At 40.0% G+C, this 18857-nt stretch overlaps 1 protein-coding gene across 11 annotated transcripts in view; it reads right to left on the bottom strand.

The window, feature by feature from the left end:
• add1 (adducin 1 (alpha)) overlaps positions 1 to 18577 on the bottom strand; it is a 40064-nt gene extending 21487 nt beyond the window's left edge. For all 11 annotated transcript variants that reach the window (XM_053478186.1, XM_053478193.1, XM_053478187.1 and 8 more), the window contains exons 1-5: positions 18436 to 18577; positions 5447 to 5655; positions 2118 to 2280; positions 1698 to 1849; positions 1409 to 1489 (exon numbers count right to left, since the gene is read on the bottom strand). In XM_053478186.1, the coding sequence (XP_053334161.1) occupies positions 1409 to 1489; positions 1698 to 1849; positions 2118 to 2280; positions 5447 to 5641 (591 nt within the window). In that variant the 5' untranslated portion in view covers positions 5642 to 5655; positions 18436 to 18577. The remainder of the gene's footprint in view (positions 1 to 1408; positions 1490 to 1697; positions 1850 to 2117; positions 2281 to 5446; positions 5656 to 18435) is intronic.
• Between the last annotated feature and the right edge of the window lie 280 nt (positions 18578 to 18857).

Below are 18857 nucleotides of genomic sequence, written 5' to 3'. Positions count from 1 at the left end.
TTCAACCTGCCACAGGAGCTGCTCATACAGTTCCACTCAGCCGTCACTGAATCGGTCATGTGCACGTCCATAACGTCTCTATCAAGTATAAAATCAGACATCAGAAGACTACAAAGGACGGTTCGGACTGCTGAAAGGATCGGCACTCCCCTTCCCACGCTGCAAGAACTCTATATATCCAGAGTGAAGAAAAGGGAACGGAATATCACTTTGGACCCCTCACACCCAAGCCACCCTCTCTTTAAACTTTTGAACAGTCAGGCACAAAAACTGTTTTCTCCCCCCAGGCGATTTACCTCCAGAACAGTTAAACATCCTTCTCACTGTGCAATAAATATATGTGCAATATTGTGTGCAATACTACTGTGTAATATACTGTGCAATACCACAGATATTTATTTTACTTATTTGATAGGATCCCACACATCCTACTCCATTTGCCTCGTCATTGTTTTGTTCGGGGAGATCCGTCACTAAAACAAATTCCTTGTACGTGCCACCGTACTTTGCAATAAAACGCTTTCTGATTCTGATTCAGGTCTTGATTCTTGATGTGAATATTTTGACACATCCGTCTGTGTGAACTGTACACACGATCATTCACCAACACCACTTGTACGTTACAGGAACTCAGCTGGACGTTATTGCTACATCCCCCGTACAGTCCGGACCGTGCTGCAAGACATTTCCACATGTTTGGAAATGTCCTTAAAGGAGGTCCCTTTACGAATCACATCACGGCTCCGGCGTCCCCAGAAGACCTTTAATTCTGATGGTATCCAAGCACTAGTGAAACGCATTAATGTAGCAGGGGATTGTATAAAGAACTAAATGGAGTTTTTACTCTCCGAACTGCACAATAAAAAGTCCTGCTTTGACTTGAACACCCATCACAGATCTGGAATTTGGGTACAGTTCTCTGTTAATCATTAAGAGTTTTAAAAACAGTAATCAAATATGATAGTCTTTAAAAGTCCTACACATTTCCTGCATTTGGTCTCCTGACGGACGAGCAGCCAGCACTTTTAACAAACTTTAAATTGTCTTCTTATATCATCTAACACTAAATGTAAACGTTTTAAGTTAGAAAAACGATCCATTGAACATGACTATTTAAGCTAACATTCCAGCATTCGGTTACACTGTGAGGCAACGGATTCACTTCCGGCATCGGAGTCGATTCAGAGTTGAATCACTTTTCTTTCTCGCTGCTTTCACAAGTCTCACTTAGATATGCGTGAACACTCTCGACTCTCAGGGGAATCGATGTGTTCTCACCTGACTAGAGAAACTGGGTTCTGTCAACCCGACTATTCTGTTAGAAGTGAAAATAACACAAAACAGGCCAAAGAATAAAATATGTAAATAATTCAGATCAGGAAAAAAAAAAGGGGGACGGGGGCTTTACCAGACTGGAGGCTGTGACTTCACTGTAGAGCAGTCCGAATGGGACGATCAGGAAACGTTCCTGTTCAGAGTTCAGTCTGACCTGTAGATACACACACACACACACACACACACACACAATCTTGTTAACTCCCCTTACTCTCATATTTTAAAGCAGGTTTAATTTAGTTGACTTGTGATCAGTTAAGGATGCTTATGTTTGAACAGACAACAACATCTGTATGTGTATAAATATGTGTGTGTGTGTGTGTGTGTGTGTGTGTGTATGCGCGTCTTCATCACACACTCACAGTTAAGTGATTGTAGATGAGCTGAGACCAACCGAACAGGTCCGCCAGACGGTAAAAGGCAGCGAGCTTACAGCGCAGCAGCTTCTCTCCTTTCTCATAGGCGATGGAGTCTGAGCCTCGGAGATCATTCACCGGCGTCACCATACCCAGACCTACACACACACACACACACACACACGTATTAGTATGAATTTACCATGCTGTTCTGTGCTTTAAAGGGATCAACAGCTGGAGTTGGATAAACAGGTGCAGAAACAGGAAACAGGTGCAGAAACAGATTTTTTTCCCCCCTAAGAGGTCAAAGTTCAGGGTTAAAGCTGACATAATATAGAGAGATCAAAAAGCAGAGCATCTACTGTGAGTGAGGGTGAGAATAAAGGAATCGTAGAACAGTGTGTGTGTGTGTTTGTGTGTACTGACTCATATTGAGGGCGGCCATGCCCCCCTGTGGGGCGGCGGGGTACATGGTGGGCACGCTGGTGGTCATGAAGTCAGCGATCTGCTGCAAGGCCAGCAGGCTGGTGGGAGTCTTCCCCTTCTTCATCTGATCGTGGATCAGAGTCTCCAGCTCCTCGCAGAAAGCCTGCAACGCAACCGCAACACGGAGAAACTAAAAACTTATGGCCCTTGTTGTATACAGCTTGTTGTTAGTTCGATTCACATGAAATAGGTTTAAGACACAGTCTAAACTCCGTTCCATGCCATATTTTGGAATGAAACAGGAAGTTGGAGTGATGACGTGCTGAATCGCGCAAACTGGTTTGTGCAGAATTAGCAACCATGTAGGGATGTTTTGCAGGAAGTGATGAAATAAAAGGTGTGTTTTTTTTGTTTGTTTGTTTTTTTAAGTACAAGGCAGGTCTAAATTCTAGATCCTTACACAATTTTCTAAAAATAAGGTTGCATATTTCTCACCTTTTACTTAATGGATACACTATTTCCAACAAAATACTGCAAGTGCGCCATTTTGTTTGTACATGTGCTACTGAGAAATATTATGCAAAACAAACATTAACTTTCTTTCTCTATAATTTTTTCGCTAGGGGCTTCCACATCAAGGTTTCTGCTTAATGGGGTTGGGCCGAAGAGCATCACGTGTTTCCTCCAAACCACGTGACACAGCATCACCCGGGAATCGATATCGGGGGATAAGCGGGGATGATGGGGCGAGCGCTACATTATCAGTTTTAATGCATTTTTAATCAGTAACAATCTTTGCAGCAGTTTATCAAATAGTAATTACATCATTAACATCCCTACTTCAAAACTAAAAACAGATGATGGAACAAAACCCGACTCGACTTTTTCCTTTGGACCCATCTCCGTGTAGAACGTTATTAGTTCTGAAGCATCAAGAAATGTTCAGCGCTCTTGTCTTCACCGTGTACTTGGGCAAGTATTTGCTCTTATTTATACTTTTAAAAATATTTTTGCATACGGATATAGACTCGCAGAACACCCTGATTTTTTGTTTATAATAATGTTTAAAAATACTAAATCAGGAACATTAGGGAGTGTTTTGACATTAGTTTAGTACAGGGGTCCGTTCTTCGTAAGTCGCTGGACACACCTGAGATTAACTGACGCATCTAAGATGAGATCATCGTGCTAATTACGATCTGGCTAAGTTGGTTCTTCGAGCCACATCTGTTGTTGATGATTAGTGGAGCTGGATTGAGTTGTCTAGGATTATTGCGCACTCGTTCGTTGGTTTAAAAGGCGATATGCATCGACAGTAAAAACACTGATCATAAGACCTCCGATTGATTGACGAAATGGAAAAGGAGCGGCTCAATTTTTTTTGTAACACGTGTTATGCGCTGAAATGCCCCCCTGCCATGGATTAGCCCCCCCCACATAATCGATATCAAATATTACATTAATACAAAAATTCATAGATTAATGGTTTACAGATTACATGGGACAATAAAATAAAATAAGCTATATGTAAATAAATATGCTGTATATGAAAAAAAAAATATTAATATTTATTTCAAATAGAACATGTGAACATTACATTTATTATAATAGTAATATCATAATTGATAATAATAAACCTATGAATTTATGTTCTAATATAATATTTGATGGCGATTATATGCAAGATATTTTTCTTATCCCACGTGAGCCAGTCCGCGTCAGTCGTGCTCTTTAACCAATCAGATGTGACCTCGCCATTTCAACCAATCATCCCCCGCCAGGAGCGCAGCCTAAATCCTGTTTACACGAAATAAAGCTGCTCCAGAGCAGGTACGAGATTACGGATATGTTGCTATGACAGGGAATGCGAGAAGCGCATCAAAGAACGAAACAATCCAAAATCAGGACAAATCCACAACAATCAAATCCAGCTAACCGAGTTAGCGACGTACGAAGAACGGACCCCAGGTTAAATGTTTACATTTCTTTGCAGAAATTTAACATTTCTATTTCTTAGTATTTATTGAATTTTTAGAAATCAGAAATCGGTTCCACAATTTCAGTATTTGTGTACGAAATGTCTTGAGACATCAACGATAAATAAAAACAAAAAATTTCACTTTTGGAAAATAAACTCCAATTAGGCCGCTCTTTCGCAACATGCTGCTGTTGCGCCTTTCGCAGCTGCCACGTTTCAAAACCGTTCTGTAACTCAAGTGTTGCAATATTTGGCAGGCAGTGTGTTAACAGAGAAATAAACACCCCAGATCTGTCCTTTTCCTCTCTTCTCTTCTCCTCTCTTTCCATTTCTACCTCTCTCTTTCTCTCATTCTTTCTCAATAAAGACTCTCTCATCCTCTCCATTCCCATCAGCGTGAAGAAGCCGAGCTTTATGTGCCAGTGTCGAGACAGCTACATAAACAGTGCCTTATTGTACACACGTCCTCGTTCTGACCGCTCGGAGACAGACGCGCACGCACTCGCACAGAAGGAGGTTTAGTGTGAGAGCGCCATCTGAAAGCGCTGCAGTCTCTCGATCCATGAAGAGAGTCTTGTTTCGTCTTATCACATGCTGATGGGAAGAGCGGAGCGTATTTATTCTGGATACACTCGCTGACTTTTACACGCGGCCCGAGGGAACAGCGTGAGCTGCCGACGATCGTCAGATCGCCGCTGTGTCTTTCCTGACAGCTGGGGGGTTTGGGCTGTATAAGCGAGGGGGAGTTTGGGAAAGAAACCAAATGCAGAGAACAGGCTGGTGTGAAATCATCCAGATCTGCCTTTAAAAAAATGTAAAAAAAAAAAAAAAAAAGCATTTCTGTCATTTCTGTTTTTAAAGGAGCGACATTAGCGAGATTTGCGACATAGATCATATTTGTGTAGTCGATGGTGTTCTATAATAACGCTAATAATAATAATAATAATAATAATAATAATAAAATATAAAAATTCCAGGGGCGGAGCTTGTGAGGAATTTGCTTTGATTGGATGTAAACATTAACATTCTCTCTTCAGAATCACTGACTTTAAACAGAGTAGATGAGTGAGTATGGTTAGATTATGTATCCTTTATAACATCATAACTAGTTAGTTAGTTTGCTTTACCAGACTCTGATGTCATTCTCTCTCTCTCTCTCTCTCTCTCTCTCTCTGTGTGTTAGCAGTAATTCTCTCTATCACAGTGAGCTGCGTCTTTACTATTAGATCAGAGTTGTGTATTTGTTCAGGTGCACATGCCTTCCTGAGCTCATCGTGTGCTTTATACGTGTGTGTGTGTGTGTGTGTGTGTGTGTGTGTGTGTGTGTGTGTGTGTGAGAGAGTGTCCTGACCGGGCTCTGCAGGATCATGGACACCCTCTTCCTCTGCTCCATCATGTTAAAGTCCTGCCGCAGGTCCGGGGCCATGTTCCTCTCTCTCTGGTACTCGGCGCTGCTCTCGTCCACTCGGTCGAAGTAACGCTCTTTATGGGGCGGGTGTGCGGGTGGGGTGGCCGCCACCACCCCGGCGCCGGAGTCTCCGTTCATCCTGCGGTCCGCACCTGAGACGAGAGCAGACGTTGAGAAAAGGAACGACGATACAAAAGCAAAACTGTGTGTCTGTGGGTTTTTTTTTTGTTTTTTTAAATAAAAACAGAAATTTTGGTTATTTAGACAGTTTAATTAGAGTGACTTTTGGTTTCAGGTGTTGTAATGCTGCTCTGATACAAAACCATCACATCATGCATAATATATAAACGCTCATGCTGAGGGTTTCATGGTGCTGAGTTCAGACAGGTCGAATAATTTTAGCACCAGGTCACGACTCCACCCCTATGGGGTCAGGAGGGAGCGCCCCACCGACTTCCTGAACACTCAGCGTCCTGCTGCTCCGCTGTACTTCAAACACCTCTCGCTGTCTGTCTGCATGTCTGTCTGTCTGTCTGCCTGCCTGTCTCCCTCCCTCCCTGCCTGTCTGTCTGCATGTTTGTCCGCCTGCCTGTCTGTCTGTCTGTCTGTCTCCCTCCCTGCCGCCAGCCCTTCCTCCCTCCCTGCCTGTCTGTCTGTCTCCCTCCCTGCCTGTCTGTCTCCCTGCCCTTCCTCCCTCCCTGCCTGTCTGTCTGTCTGCCTGTCTGTCTCCCTCCCTGCCTGTCTGTCTGTCTGTCTCCCTCCCTGCCTGTCTGTCTGTCTGTCTGCCTGCCTGTCTCCCTCCCTCCCTGCCTGTCTGTCTGCATGTTTGTCCGCCTGCCTGTCTGTCTGCCTGCCTGTCTCCCTCCCTGCCGCCAGCCCTTCCTCCCTCTCTGCATGTCTGTCTGTCTGTCTCCCTGCCCTTCCTCCCTCCCTCCCTGCCTGTCTGTCTGTCTCCCTCCCTGCCTGTCTGTCTGTCTCCCTGCCCTTCCTCCCTCCCTGCCTGTCTGTCTGTCTGCCTGTCTGTCTCCCTCCCTGCCGCCAGCCCTCCCTCCCTCTCTGCATGTCTGTCTGCATGTCTGTCTGCATGTCTGTCTGCATGTCTGTCTGCATGTCTGTCTGCATGTCTGTCTGCATGTCTGTCTGCATGTCTGTCTGCATGTCTGTCTGCATGTCTGTCTGTCTGTCTTCACACATTGCATAAGAGAATAAACAGTCATGCTGGTGCATGGCTTACACACACACACACCATACATGCTGACCATACACTTCACACATCACACACACACAAGCCACAGATATGTTGACCATACACACCACACACCACACACACACCACACACACTACACATGTTTGGATTATTAACGTGCACGGAAGAGAAAATTTGGCTCTGTGTGTGTGTGTGTGTGTGTGTGTGTGTGTGTGTGAGAGAGAATGAGAGAGAAAGTTTTCAAGAGCTTTAGTGTGCACTTGAGCATAATGTGCTGGAACAGCATCCATTAGTGCTGAGAGAGAGAGAGGGGGAGAGAGAGAGAAAGAGACAGTGTGTGTGTGTGTGTGTGTGTGTGTACGAGAAAGAGAGAGAGAGACAGTGTGTGCGTGTGTGTGTGTGTGCGCGTGTGTACGAGAAAGAGAGAGAAGGATAAAGTAAACGACAGCAGTGTTTCTGTAAAAGTCTGATCTACTGCACTGCCTCCGCTCCAGAAGACCAGCAGGACTCCGGCGCTGCTATAACAACCACACACACTCACGGGCACTCGCAGTCTTTGGAGCTGAGCAGCAGGTTAAGTCTTAAACACTCCCTCACATACACACACACTTTTACAGGCAGCGAGACTACGTAGACGGGGACGTTCTCTGCATCTGGACCGATCTGGACCGGGTCTGAGTGCAGCTCTGAGCTCAGACACTCGCAGTTCGAGTTGCACTTTTTTCGTGATCAACAAGAAAGAAGGAAAAAGAAGGAAAGAGCGCAATGGAGGGAGGGAGGGAGGGAGGGAAGGAGGGGGGAGAGGGGGCTGAGTGATAACAGAACACCAGCAGACGAGAGACAAGGAGAGAATAGATAGAGAGAGAGAGAGAGAGAGAGAGAGAGAGAGAGCGCAGGAGCATGCAACAAGAGATAGAGCAAGTAGAGATAAATAGATATACAGTATGTAAACAGATAAAGACAGAAAGAGCAAGTGGGGAAAAGAGAGAGAGAAAGAATGAGAAAGCATATAAAGAAAAGAATTGAGGGAGGACAGGATGAAGGGAAAACGAGCATGACAGGAGAGACGAAAAACAGGAGAGAGAGAGAGAGAGAGAGAGAGAGAGAGAGAGAGACTCTGACTCGATGGTATTGACTAATGGAGTGTAATGAGTGCTTGGTTCCGGCACACACTCAATTTTTGCATTAATGTCTGCAGTGCTGGTGTGTGTGTGTGTGTGTGTGTGTGAGAGAGAGAGAGACAAACTCAACAGCACACAAGAAAACTATAATAATAATGATGATGATGATGATGAAGTGAAATCTGAACTCAAGCCCCAATAAACGCACAACCTTCCCTGAACAGGAAATAACTAGAGCCTTGTGTAATACACTCAGTATCTGGCCAGATGTGCAAACACACACACACACACTTGGTGGAACGCTCCTCTATCATCCTGACTGCGTTACACAGATTTAAACTGCAGATTCCGAACCGACTTCCCAATCATTCCCGTCCATTTTCCCAGATCTGGATTTATAATATTTTTTTTCCCTTCACGTATGTAACACACTCCTACGCTCTCGGTCCACGACACACTGCCGGTTCATTCGCAGCTCGAGTATCTGGCCTCACACGGTGCTAAAATGTCCTCCCACACGCTCTCCTGCTCTCAGAAAGTCGAGCTGCGAGCGCGTGGGACGGGCGCCGAGGCGAAGAACCCGTCTCCAAGGTAACTGCACAGACTTCTGGGAATAGATTTCGGTTTCCACAGCGGTTTCCCAGGATGCGGAAATGCGAGACGGGACTGTCGTGTGTGTGTGTGTGTGGGGGGGGGGGGACAAAAAAGAAAAAAAAAGAAACGCAGAATGCAAAATCTGATGGAAGCGGGAAGGAAGACGGTCACTTCCTGGAGCGGACGGTTTCATCCGGAGTGAGAAGTTCACGCGCAGGAGAACAAATAGAGAGTTTATAATCGCTGTTGATTTATCATTAACCTCTTAATAGTACAATTAAACAGAATGATTTGAGATGAAAGGGAGAGGGCGGGGCTTCTATGACTGTGTTTATAAACCTCAACATGATTATTTCACTTTTGATTTCAGAGTCGTTATAAACGTTCTACTGCAGGAGAAAGAACACCGAAGTTCTTCTTTTCTTTTTTTTTTTTAAAGAAGAAAGACACCCGTCTGTCCTCTTCCTCTGTCTCACTTTTTTCTAATTCTCTTCATAATTCCAGCCGTTATGCTCGGAGACGTGAGCCAGCTCCAACTGTTCAGCCTGGCAAGGACTCGAATCCTCTTCTCGACTCTCTCTCACACACACACACACACACACACACACACACACAGGTGTCACTCTGAGGAGTGTTGTGAGGAAAGTTGCATCGAAAAACTTTTAGTGCTTGGACCTCTAGCTGCATTTTTTGTTTAAAAGTTTTGTAAAAATGTATTAAAAACAAGTTTAATAATCTTACATTTTCATTGTTGTTAATGTATTTTAAGAAAATGTAAATAAATTGATCTTTTTCAGGATATTTTCACTTGCTACGACTTGCTAATTTCTAAAGCAAAAAAAAAAAAAACAGTATTTATCCAATCCCTTAAGAAACATCAGTGCTGCTTTAAAGTTAAAGTTAGCGTGAGTTTGGGATCGTCGATATTACCCACGTGTAAAGCTAAACGATACACCATAATAACCTTCCTACTGCGAACAAGAACAAATACGCACAATTAGCTTAAACTTCCTAGTGTTACAGTTTGCTACACTACAAAAAATTCTACCTTAGCAAGTGAAATTATCTTGAATATAGTTAAATTTATCTACAATTGCTTAAATGTTTCCAACAAACCAAATATTATTATATTAATTATAATCCAATTTTTACAAAAAAAATTTACACACATTTTTTTTTGTTTTATTGAAAGATAATTGTTAGTTTTAGGAATTTATAAGCAAAATTCTCGGGCCAATATAACAGGACATTTTTGCTAACAATTTTAATAACATTTAACTAAAAATATGCTTAATAATGTTAGTTTGTTGTAAACTTATTTCACACCAGAACTTTAATTTAACTTTCATTGAATCTGTTTATTTATTATTTATAAAATTACAGATAGTTAGATTCATAAATATTTGCTAAGATGTAATTTTCTACATTTTTTTTTAGTGTTCCTCTGCTAGCAAGAAAATCCTCGCAGTCACAAGAAAGAAAAACGAATTTTTTTTACCACAGAAACGTTTTTGTATGTTTTTAATAAGATGATGAGGTTCAACAGGCAACAAACAAAACCCATCAGTAACGTGAAAGTAGAGAAACGTCTTTTCTACACTCCTCCTTTCCCCTTCTGACCGACAACCATTAATGAGATTCTATATTATTTGTAATCAATATTCAAAAATATAACTCACTTTGCAAAAAAATAAAAAAATTAACAAATCTAATTATTCTTCACATCACACCAAAGCTTCAGCGTCATGATTTATGCTAAAACGACCACATAATCATTCCCTACTCATATGTACAGCACATATTTATTTATTTATTTATGCGTGCGTGCGTGCGTTATGTAACAGTGGTAGGTGTGAAAGGCTTCAGGCTCGCGGGCATGGTTTAAAGAACATCCTGAAGCAGGTTCTGATAATAATAAAGGATTAATGGCTGGAGTGAAGAACCACATCCTGATCCTCATCCGCCTACATCTCTTTTGCTCTCTCGCTCACACCCACACGGCTACTCTGGGATTTTAAAACACAATAGCAAAAACCAGCTTTAAAACCATCCAGGCTCTCAGATGAAGGCTGCGTGGGCAGGGGCGCTTTTATGCCAGTGTGCTACAGCTGAACGTGTACAGCGATGGAGGGGATGGAGTTTGGTGACTTTATTATCGATTAACAACTGACCGTTTGATTTCAGGATACGAAACACTGTATAAATATTTATAATAATAATAAAAATAATAAGCTTCAATGTTCAAATTACTCAGAAATTCTTCCAGGTTTAACCTCAGAACGCTTGTATAATACATATAAATGATACCTCAAAAACTAGCAAATCCTTATGGTTGTAATCGTATGTTAACATCAGGTGGCTAAATTTATGCCTGACATCAGGGAGGGAAATCACCAGGGGCGTCCCGATACGATATTATTATGATACCCGAGTGCTGATTCGATTCGTATTGCGATTCTGTAAGGATCAAAATTTTATAAAAATCCTAAGGTAGATATTGTTACAATCTTTACATATAATATAATTGTTAAGTGGGCGTGTCTGTACATTGAAGATTTTTGCTAAAATTGTGGAGTAATAGAACACACAAAGATTTTTTAAAGTTTTTTGGAATTTACATACAATTTATGTACAAGCTACTAAATAAATTTTTGTGTTTTTTTAATAGGCTTTGTTCTTTTGAAATTAGAACTTAGCTAAACAGTTTAGCTTTACTTAGCGTTATACGATTATTTATATATATATATATATATATATATATATATATATATATATATATATATATATATATATATATATATATATAAATAATCGCTAATGTAATTCTAGTTACACACCTAGTCTGGTTAAACAACTCAAAAAGCAGTACAGACAAAATCTGATGTTTTTTGCAAGTGACATGGCGTGGCATGCACCAAACTATTGCATATCTTTTTATGTATTCATGTTCAAGGTAATAATAATCCACTCCAGATCCCGAGCTTAAAAGCGAGCAGTGATGATGAAACCACTTTGTGTATCTCCCTTACTTTCTCAAGGTTATGATTTAAAAAGACATCCAACAAAACAACTTAAGTCTGAAATCAATCCAAGTGCGAGAGAGAGAGAGAGAGAGAGAGAGAGAGAGAGAGAGAGAGAGAAAGAGCCTTCACGATGGTCGCTATAGAAACAAAATCGACATCACCATGGAAACCCATGAACAGCTTTCAAGGCTACAGTAACTGGTCGTGTCGGAAACTTGTTTCGCAAATCGCTGCTCGATTTGTTCCACCACTTTGGAGCTGCAACTCCGACCTGCACTTCACACTTTCCTCAATCGTCCTTTTCATTTGGAGCTGAGGATTGTGGGAACACTTTTTCGGACAGGCAAATTAATGGAGTGCAACATGGAGTGCAAAAAAAAAAAAAACACTCCTGAGACATGAATTTACATAAAACTAATCAACGACGCACAAGTGTAGCTCACTTGTAGAAATTCTCTCTTTCATTTGCTCGATATGTGTCTGTCAGGGTTGCCAGATCACACTGACAAAATCCCGACATGCACTGCTGAATCTTTTTTTTTTATTATAATAATAATAAATAATGATAATAATAAAAAAGGCATAAAACTCCCACTGACCAAAAACCATGACACAATTTGAACCTTGGGGTTTGTGATCCGTTCCGTGACAAGCTACAACTTTTTTTTTTTAAGGATGTTAATTGATTATGACGTCATTCTCTAATAAACTGCAAATACTGAAAGCGCTGATGGAGCTTAAATTTTGCCTGTAGTCCTTTGCTGCTTTAGTCGTGTACTCTGTGAGAGGAGGCGTGTCCTCTGTGATTATCATCCGACCAAAAGAGGCGTGGTGAGGCGTGGCGTTCCACTTCTCTACGCTAAACCTGCACAATATTTTCAGCTTGCGTATTATAAAAGCAACATTAGTTCAGCTCTTAATCTTCTAACTCATCAAGTAATTATACGCGAAGCACTCCGAGATCAGAGATTAGTGATGCGATAATAACACCTCAGCGAAAGAAAGAACGATCCACACCCTTCCTCCTAGTCGAAGAAACGTCCGCGCACAGCGGATGCAAAGTGCTTTTCAGTCTCTACGGAGTTCGTCTGCAGGGAGTCGGGTTACGCCGAGCGCCATGAGCTTAGCAGAGCGTGAAGCGGATTCTTCGCTGGAGAGCGCGGCTAAGCCTGAAACGTCTAATCGATAGAATTATTTTTTTTTAAACCTGTTCTTCATCTTGATTTATGAATGAAAGAAATCTTTGTCAACTTAACAGGTGTATACACACACACACACGCACAGACAATGTACACCGTCCCTCAGGCAGTGAACACACCACGAACCAGGTGCAGGTTTGTTCAGTGTATGACAAAAACGGTAAAGTGTGTTAGGTGCGGTGTGTAACGCATCAATTATTCACAAACGTCTCCATTGTAAGGCAGATAAGAACAGGGAAGTGGAAGCGGCCTGCTATCTCGAGTGTGTCACAAAACAGATGCGACGAGGGGAAGGAGGGGTCAGCGCGGGTGTGTGTCTCTTAAAACATGTCTGGGTGTGGTCATGTCTGTGGTTTTAAACCAACACAACTACAGAAAACAAGTAGATCCCGCTGCTTCTTTGGTGTCTTTCTTAAATACATGCAATAAATCTGAGCCACTGGCTTCCCCCCCTCGAACACTCCTGAAGCAAAAGATGCTCAAGTTTGTGCTCACAAAATGTGCCAAGTACCAAAGGTACTGTAGAGTCCTGCCTGAATTTACCCATCCTGATTGCATTTGGATAATATTTAATCACGCTGAGAAATCCTTGAATCTGATTGGTCAGAATAGATCACAAGTTTATATTAATGCACGTTTTTATACTTTATCGTTTCTATAGTAACGACTTGCGCGTATATTGTGTACACTTGACATGAACTAGGATTAACAAGCAAATTAAAATCAAATTAAAAGATGTTTTATACCTTCTAGTTTTGTGGTAAAATAATAACCTGTGTTGTTTTTTTGTTTGTTTTAGTGGGGACAGAAATAACATAACTGTTTAGCTAAGTAAATATGCTACACTAATAAGGTGAGGAAGTGTCGCAATACTTTATTTTTTTTAAAGATGATGTTCTGACTGAGAGATCCGTAGTTTTTATATCAAATTATTACAATCTCACAAGAATTTGCTGCTAATTAGACTTTGAAATAATAGAGCATTCAAAAATGCAGAGCTTAAACAAACATTATGACAAAATAAATGTGATTAATATTAAACTATTACTATTAAAACTTATTTTTACATTCTAATTTCTTCTCTCAATGTTACTTTAAACTTCACGTTGACTCTTTAAATGTTAATTGTAGGTAGAAAACAAATTTTCGCAAGCTTTAATAAAAATTTGTAATAAACTGTACCTCCTGATCTGTACATATTAAAGAAAAAATATTCTGATACCCCGATTTGTTTTTATTATATCACTCGTTACAAATAAGTGTCAACAACGAACAAATTATTTCTGATCATCGTCCTTTTGTTTCCTTTATTAGCCTAGTCTTTGAATGTTATTAAAATTAAAAAATAAGTACTGGAGAAGTAAAAGTAAAACAATTTCTTTGAAAAAAACTAAATAAAAACAAAACAGTCTTGGTCATTATATATGAAATATATAAAAAACCGAAACGGAGCTGTTCTTTTTGTGTGTGTGTTTTTTTTTTCCGTTTCCTTTTACGCATCCCACTTTTTTTTATCCCGCTTTACGGCAGTTCAGAAGGGTACACATTCCTGACACACTTCAGCCCCACACACACCCACAAGTGTGGGCTAAATGTAGTGCTCCTGGGCCCGGCCTTCAGAATAGCACACATACAACAGATACCTCACACCATCGGGGTCACACGGTCGCTCTGCGATTTGTTTATCAGACCGCAGCATGATCTCTCTCTGAGCACGAATGCTTAATTATACGAACCAGGCCCGGAAGGAAATCCTCGTGACGACCTGACCGACCGCAGACGCTCCGTGTGACCGCGCGTGTCGTATTTGCATGAATCGTGGCTTTTACACGAACGAACCACGGGAACCGGTGTTAAATACAGAGCGCATAATTATAATGTAGCGTCCACGATGTCATCGTTAAACAACTCTAATAACATAGCAGGAGTTTGACATTTAAAAGGACGTAACACGTTTACGCAAGTGACTTGACTAGCCGTATTCTAACAGGATCAGTTTTACTGTAAAATGTTTACACAGAGAAAAGAAATAGGCTAAATAAATAGTAAAAGTTGTGGCAGTGTTCAGAATTAGTTTTTGTCTTTTACGTACAAGCCTACTTTAACTTCACTTATTTTAAAAGGCAATAAAAATTTTACGGTAGCAATAAAGAATAAGTTTTATAAAACATAAAAACCAGATCTACTACTGCGATTCTATTTTAGAAAAATCCCAATACAAGTTTTTTTTTCAGATTTTGTTAAAATTCTAAACAAACTTAGCAAACACATACATGATGTTGTGATTTCAGAGAAATAGGATTATAGAGAAATAGCAACATTTTATCACATCAATGCAAACGTATAAATTAAACGTTTTGGTGTCACTGTGCTGGAACGAAAGAATTGCGTAACTAAATCGATTTCCCCCCATTCTCTAAGATCCCAAATTTTTATTTACTTGATACAACTCCGTTCTCAGAATTTAGATAGCTAGTGAGTAGATATTAGGAAAAACGTACGATTCTGATTAACCAAAAACAAAAAAAATCCAATAGATTTTCAGTATACATGCACTGCATAATCAGATTATTGAGCTACAATCTGGTTGTATCTCCTATTTCTGAATAATTTTTTACCTAATATTAAAGATCGCAACGTTTGAATAATAAATAAGATGACAATCTAATTGTTAACGTGTACAGGAAATTCCGATTCTGGTCCTCCTGAGATTTAAGTTTTCCCTGAGATATCTGGAGAAACCCTGACCAGGATTCAAGTGTCTATCAAAGATGAATGAATGCGCGACTAAACGAGGTGGAATGCGTCCCAGTGAGAGTCTATGATACGATATCTGGTCAGCTGTCTCTCTTAACGTCGCGCCCTTGTGAACTCGCTGATCTTCGTATTGTAGGGTTCGTCCAGGTTGCTTCGTCCGGAACGAAAAACCAAACACTTCCTTTCTAAGGAAATAAACTGACACACTGTAAGAGGATATGGAAAGAAGGAGAAAATGCAAAGAGGAGGAAGGAAAAAAAAAAAAATGACAATTGAAATGAGAAACAGATTTTCGCCTCTCCAGAGTGATGTGAGCATGTGAGGGTGTGGAAGGAAAAGTGAGACGAGGAGAAGGTTAGGAAACTCCTGTGAATTCAGTCCTGAGAGAGAAAGTGATTCAAAAATGCAAATGCAACAGCCGAAAAAAATTAATAAATAAATTTTAAAAAATAGATTTTACTACTCAGGGTTAAATCACTACATCAGTGAAGAATGAATTGAGAGAGCCGCCTCAATCCGTGCCTGGGCCCATTCCTGGCGAATAGAGGAATTTTGGGAGTCTCCCTGCCTCCAGAAGTCGGTCCTGTCTCTCACTAATTCCCTCGTAGGCGGAGAAACAAATAGAACTGAGACGCAACAGATTAGCAGAACCCAAGTCCCAGCTTGGGCTTAACACAGTTCATCCAAAACTAACACACACACACACACACACACACACACACACAGAACAATACACTCAGGGCACAGCATGGCACACATCCTTGCAGATACTGCACCATATATTATGAAAAAATAATCATGTCATAAATGCATTGCTGTTCTCTCTGTTAATTTTTTATATTAAGTTTCTTTCTGACTTTTTTCTGAAGCGTTTTTTTTTTTTTTTACAGTATGATGGGCTGCAAAAACAGACAACATTAACTGGTTTATGGAAATCTAATACACAACAAACTCATTTAGATTTTTCTCAAAGAATCCTAAATAAAAAAAAAATATTTTTAAAAAATGCAATGACACTGACTGTTCTGCAAATACTTAAAGTCAGTTTGATGGTTTCAATTTACGCATGTAGTACTGTAAGTTTGACTATTTTTGCAAATACGTAAAAACAGATAGCTTGACTGTTTTTCTAAAGACGCAAATAGTTTGTTTGACTCGTTTGTACTGATGGAAAAAGTTAGTTTAGTTCAGTTTTTCCAAATATGAAAACAGAGAGCTTAATTATGTTTCTCTATATATAAATAAATAGTTTTTCAAATGTTACCAGTTAATTTGGCTACTTTTGTAAATATATAAAAAAGTCGGGGCTTGATTATTTTCTAAATACAGTAAAAGCTGACTCAATAATTATAGAAACAAGCGCATTCTGCAAAAAAACCGACAACTCGAACTTAAGATTGTTTAATCTAGGTGCATCTTCAAAAGAATCAAAAGGTCCTCAATTTTTAAATATTTAAGTTGACAGTTTTGTAAACACAGTTACCTCAAGTAAATCATAAATACGTACATTGCTGGACTATTTCATAAATATTAAGTTAGTTTGATGATTATGTAAATACTAAGTTAGCTTTAAAGTTTACCTTGACAATGTTGTAGATACATAATTAGGTAATTCGAATGCGATTTCAAAAATATATAATGTGAATTATTTTATAAATGCAGTACTAGCTTGTAGGAACAGGAATCACCAGGGACCTCCCTGTACGATATTTTTACGATACCTTGGTGAAAAATCCGTTTTTATTGCGATTCTGTAGGTTTTAGCGGTTCAATAATATTTCTTTTTCCGATTCTGTTACAATTCTAAACAAAATTATATATACATCAATTAAAAATATTTTTTATAAAATCGATTAGATACACTATAGAATAAAATGACATACATTTTTTAATAAATAAATATTTGAGTCTACCGCTTTGTAAACACACAGTTACGTCAACTACTTCATAAACACAACTACTTCATAAACTACTTCAATTAACACAGCTGGAGCAGTTAATTTGCCAATTTCGTAAAATACAAAATGTGAACTTTTTCGTGAATACGGTATTAGCTCGTAGCGACAGCAATCACGAGGGCACTCCTGGTCCGATTTTATCAATGCGATATCTAGCTGATGATTCGATTCGTATTACGATTCTGTATGTTTCACAATTTTTTTTTAATATTCAGATTCGATATTTGTTTTTTTTTTCTTAAGATTTTGTTACTATTCTAAACAAAGTTAACTAAGTTTATCTAATAATATAACTTATTTGCTTTTACCATACGGGACGCTGCGCTGCCTGTCAGTATGTGAATAGTTTAAAGTGTAGGATCATAGAGGAACTGCAACATTGTACTACTTCAAATGCAAAAACCAATCTATAAATTAAAAATGTATTTAAAACAAGATTTTAGATTTTTTCTTTGCAATACACACACAAAAATTGCGATATGTAACAATCGACACCCCCCCCCCATCTTTACTAGTTTGACAATTTCATAAACGCATGATTATGTTTTTGTATGCATTTTTTTTGTAATTATGTGTTTAGGTGCAACATGCTTTATATGCAAATGAGGGATGATGACGTTGATAAAATATGCAAATGGTGGTTATGACGTAACCTGGAGACTTTGTGAGCTTGTCTCAGCTACTTTTCCCTAAACAGCCTTGGCAGCGGTCCTCTCCTGGGGTGTTAGTGCAGCAGCAGCAGCGGGATGCGTACACACACTCTCACACACACACACTCTCACACACACACACACACACTGGCGGGACTGATTGCTCGGGCCCTGTAAAGGCTCACTGCTGAGTTAATACCGCTTATAATCGTGTGTAACAAACGTATGATCATGCCACAACACACACACACACACACACAAATAGTGCAGCTAAACACACACAGATTAAACACACACATTAGCTCGAGCTCGTCTTCTCAACACGCCCCTTTGTAAAGTCACAGAAACACAACCAGCCATTAAATTTCCCGCATTTAAAAAAAAGAAACAAACCCGAAATCCTTTGCAGGAGAAGTTACTTACTTTAGTTTCGCGTTGAGCTGCGTGAAGGGACAGCGACTCGGAAACACACCCGATTATTCGGCGGTATTTGCAGATAAGTCCAGTGTGTGTGTGTGTGTGTGTGTGTTTTTAACGCTGCTTTCTGCTTCTGCTACAAACCCGATCCCCTGCCCCAACCGAACTGCGCATGCGAGCTCTGTTTACGCATGCGCACTAGCGCCACTCAGCGGCTCCAGCTCTGCGCATGCGTACTTTAACCCAAGGTGACTAGAAACATTTGTTTAATGATTAGCATAGATGTTGGATTATAATGCAATAATTATTTTTCTTGCAGCAGTGTCTGTGGATCATAATGTCTGTTGTTGTTGTTGTTGTTGTTTTTTTTACATAACTTATGTTACAAGTTTTAGATATTAAGAATGAAAAATAAAATATATTTGAGT

This window comes from Clarias gariepinus, chromosome 19, assembly GCF_024256425.1.
Source record: "Clarias gariepinus isolate MV-2021 ecotype Netherlands chromosome 19, CGAR_prim_01v2, whole genome shotgun sequence".
NCBI classification, from domain to species: Eukaryota; Metazoa; Chordata; class Actinopteri; order Siluriformes; family Clariidae; genus Clarias; species Clarias gariepinus.
The sequence above is the reverse complement of the archived record's forward strand: the minus strand, read 5'-3'. Positions and strand labels throughout refer to the sequence as shown.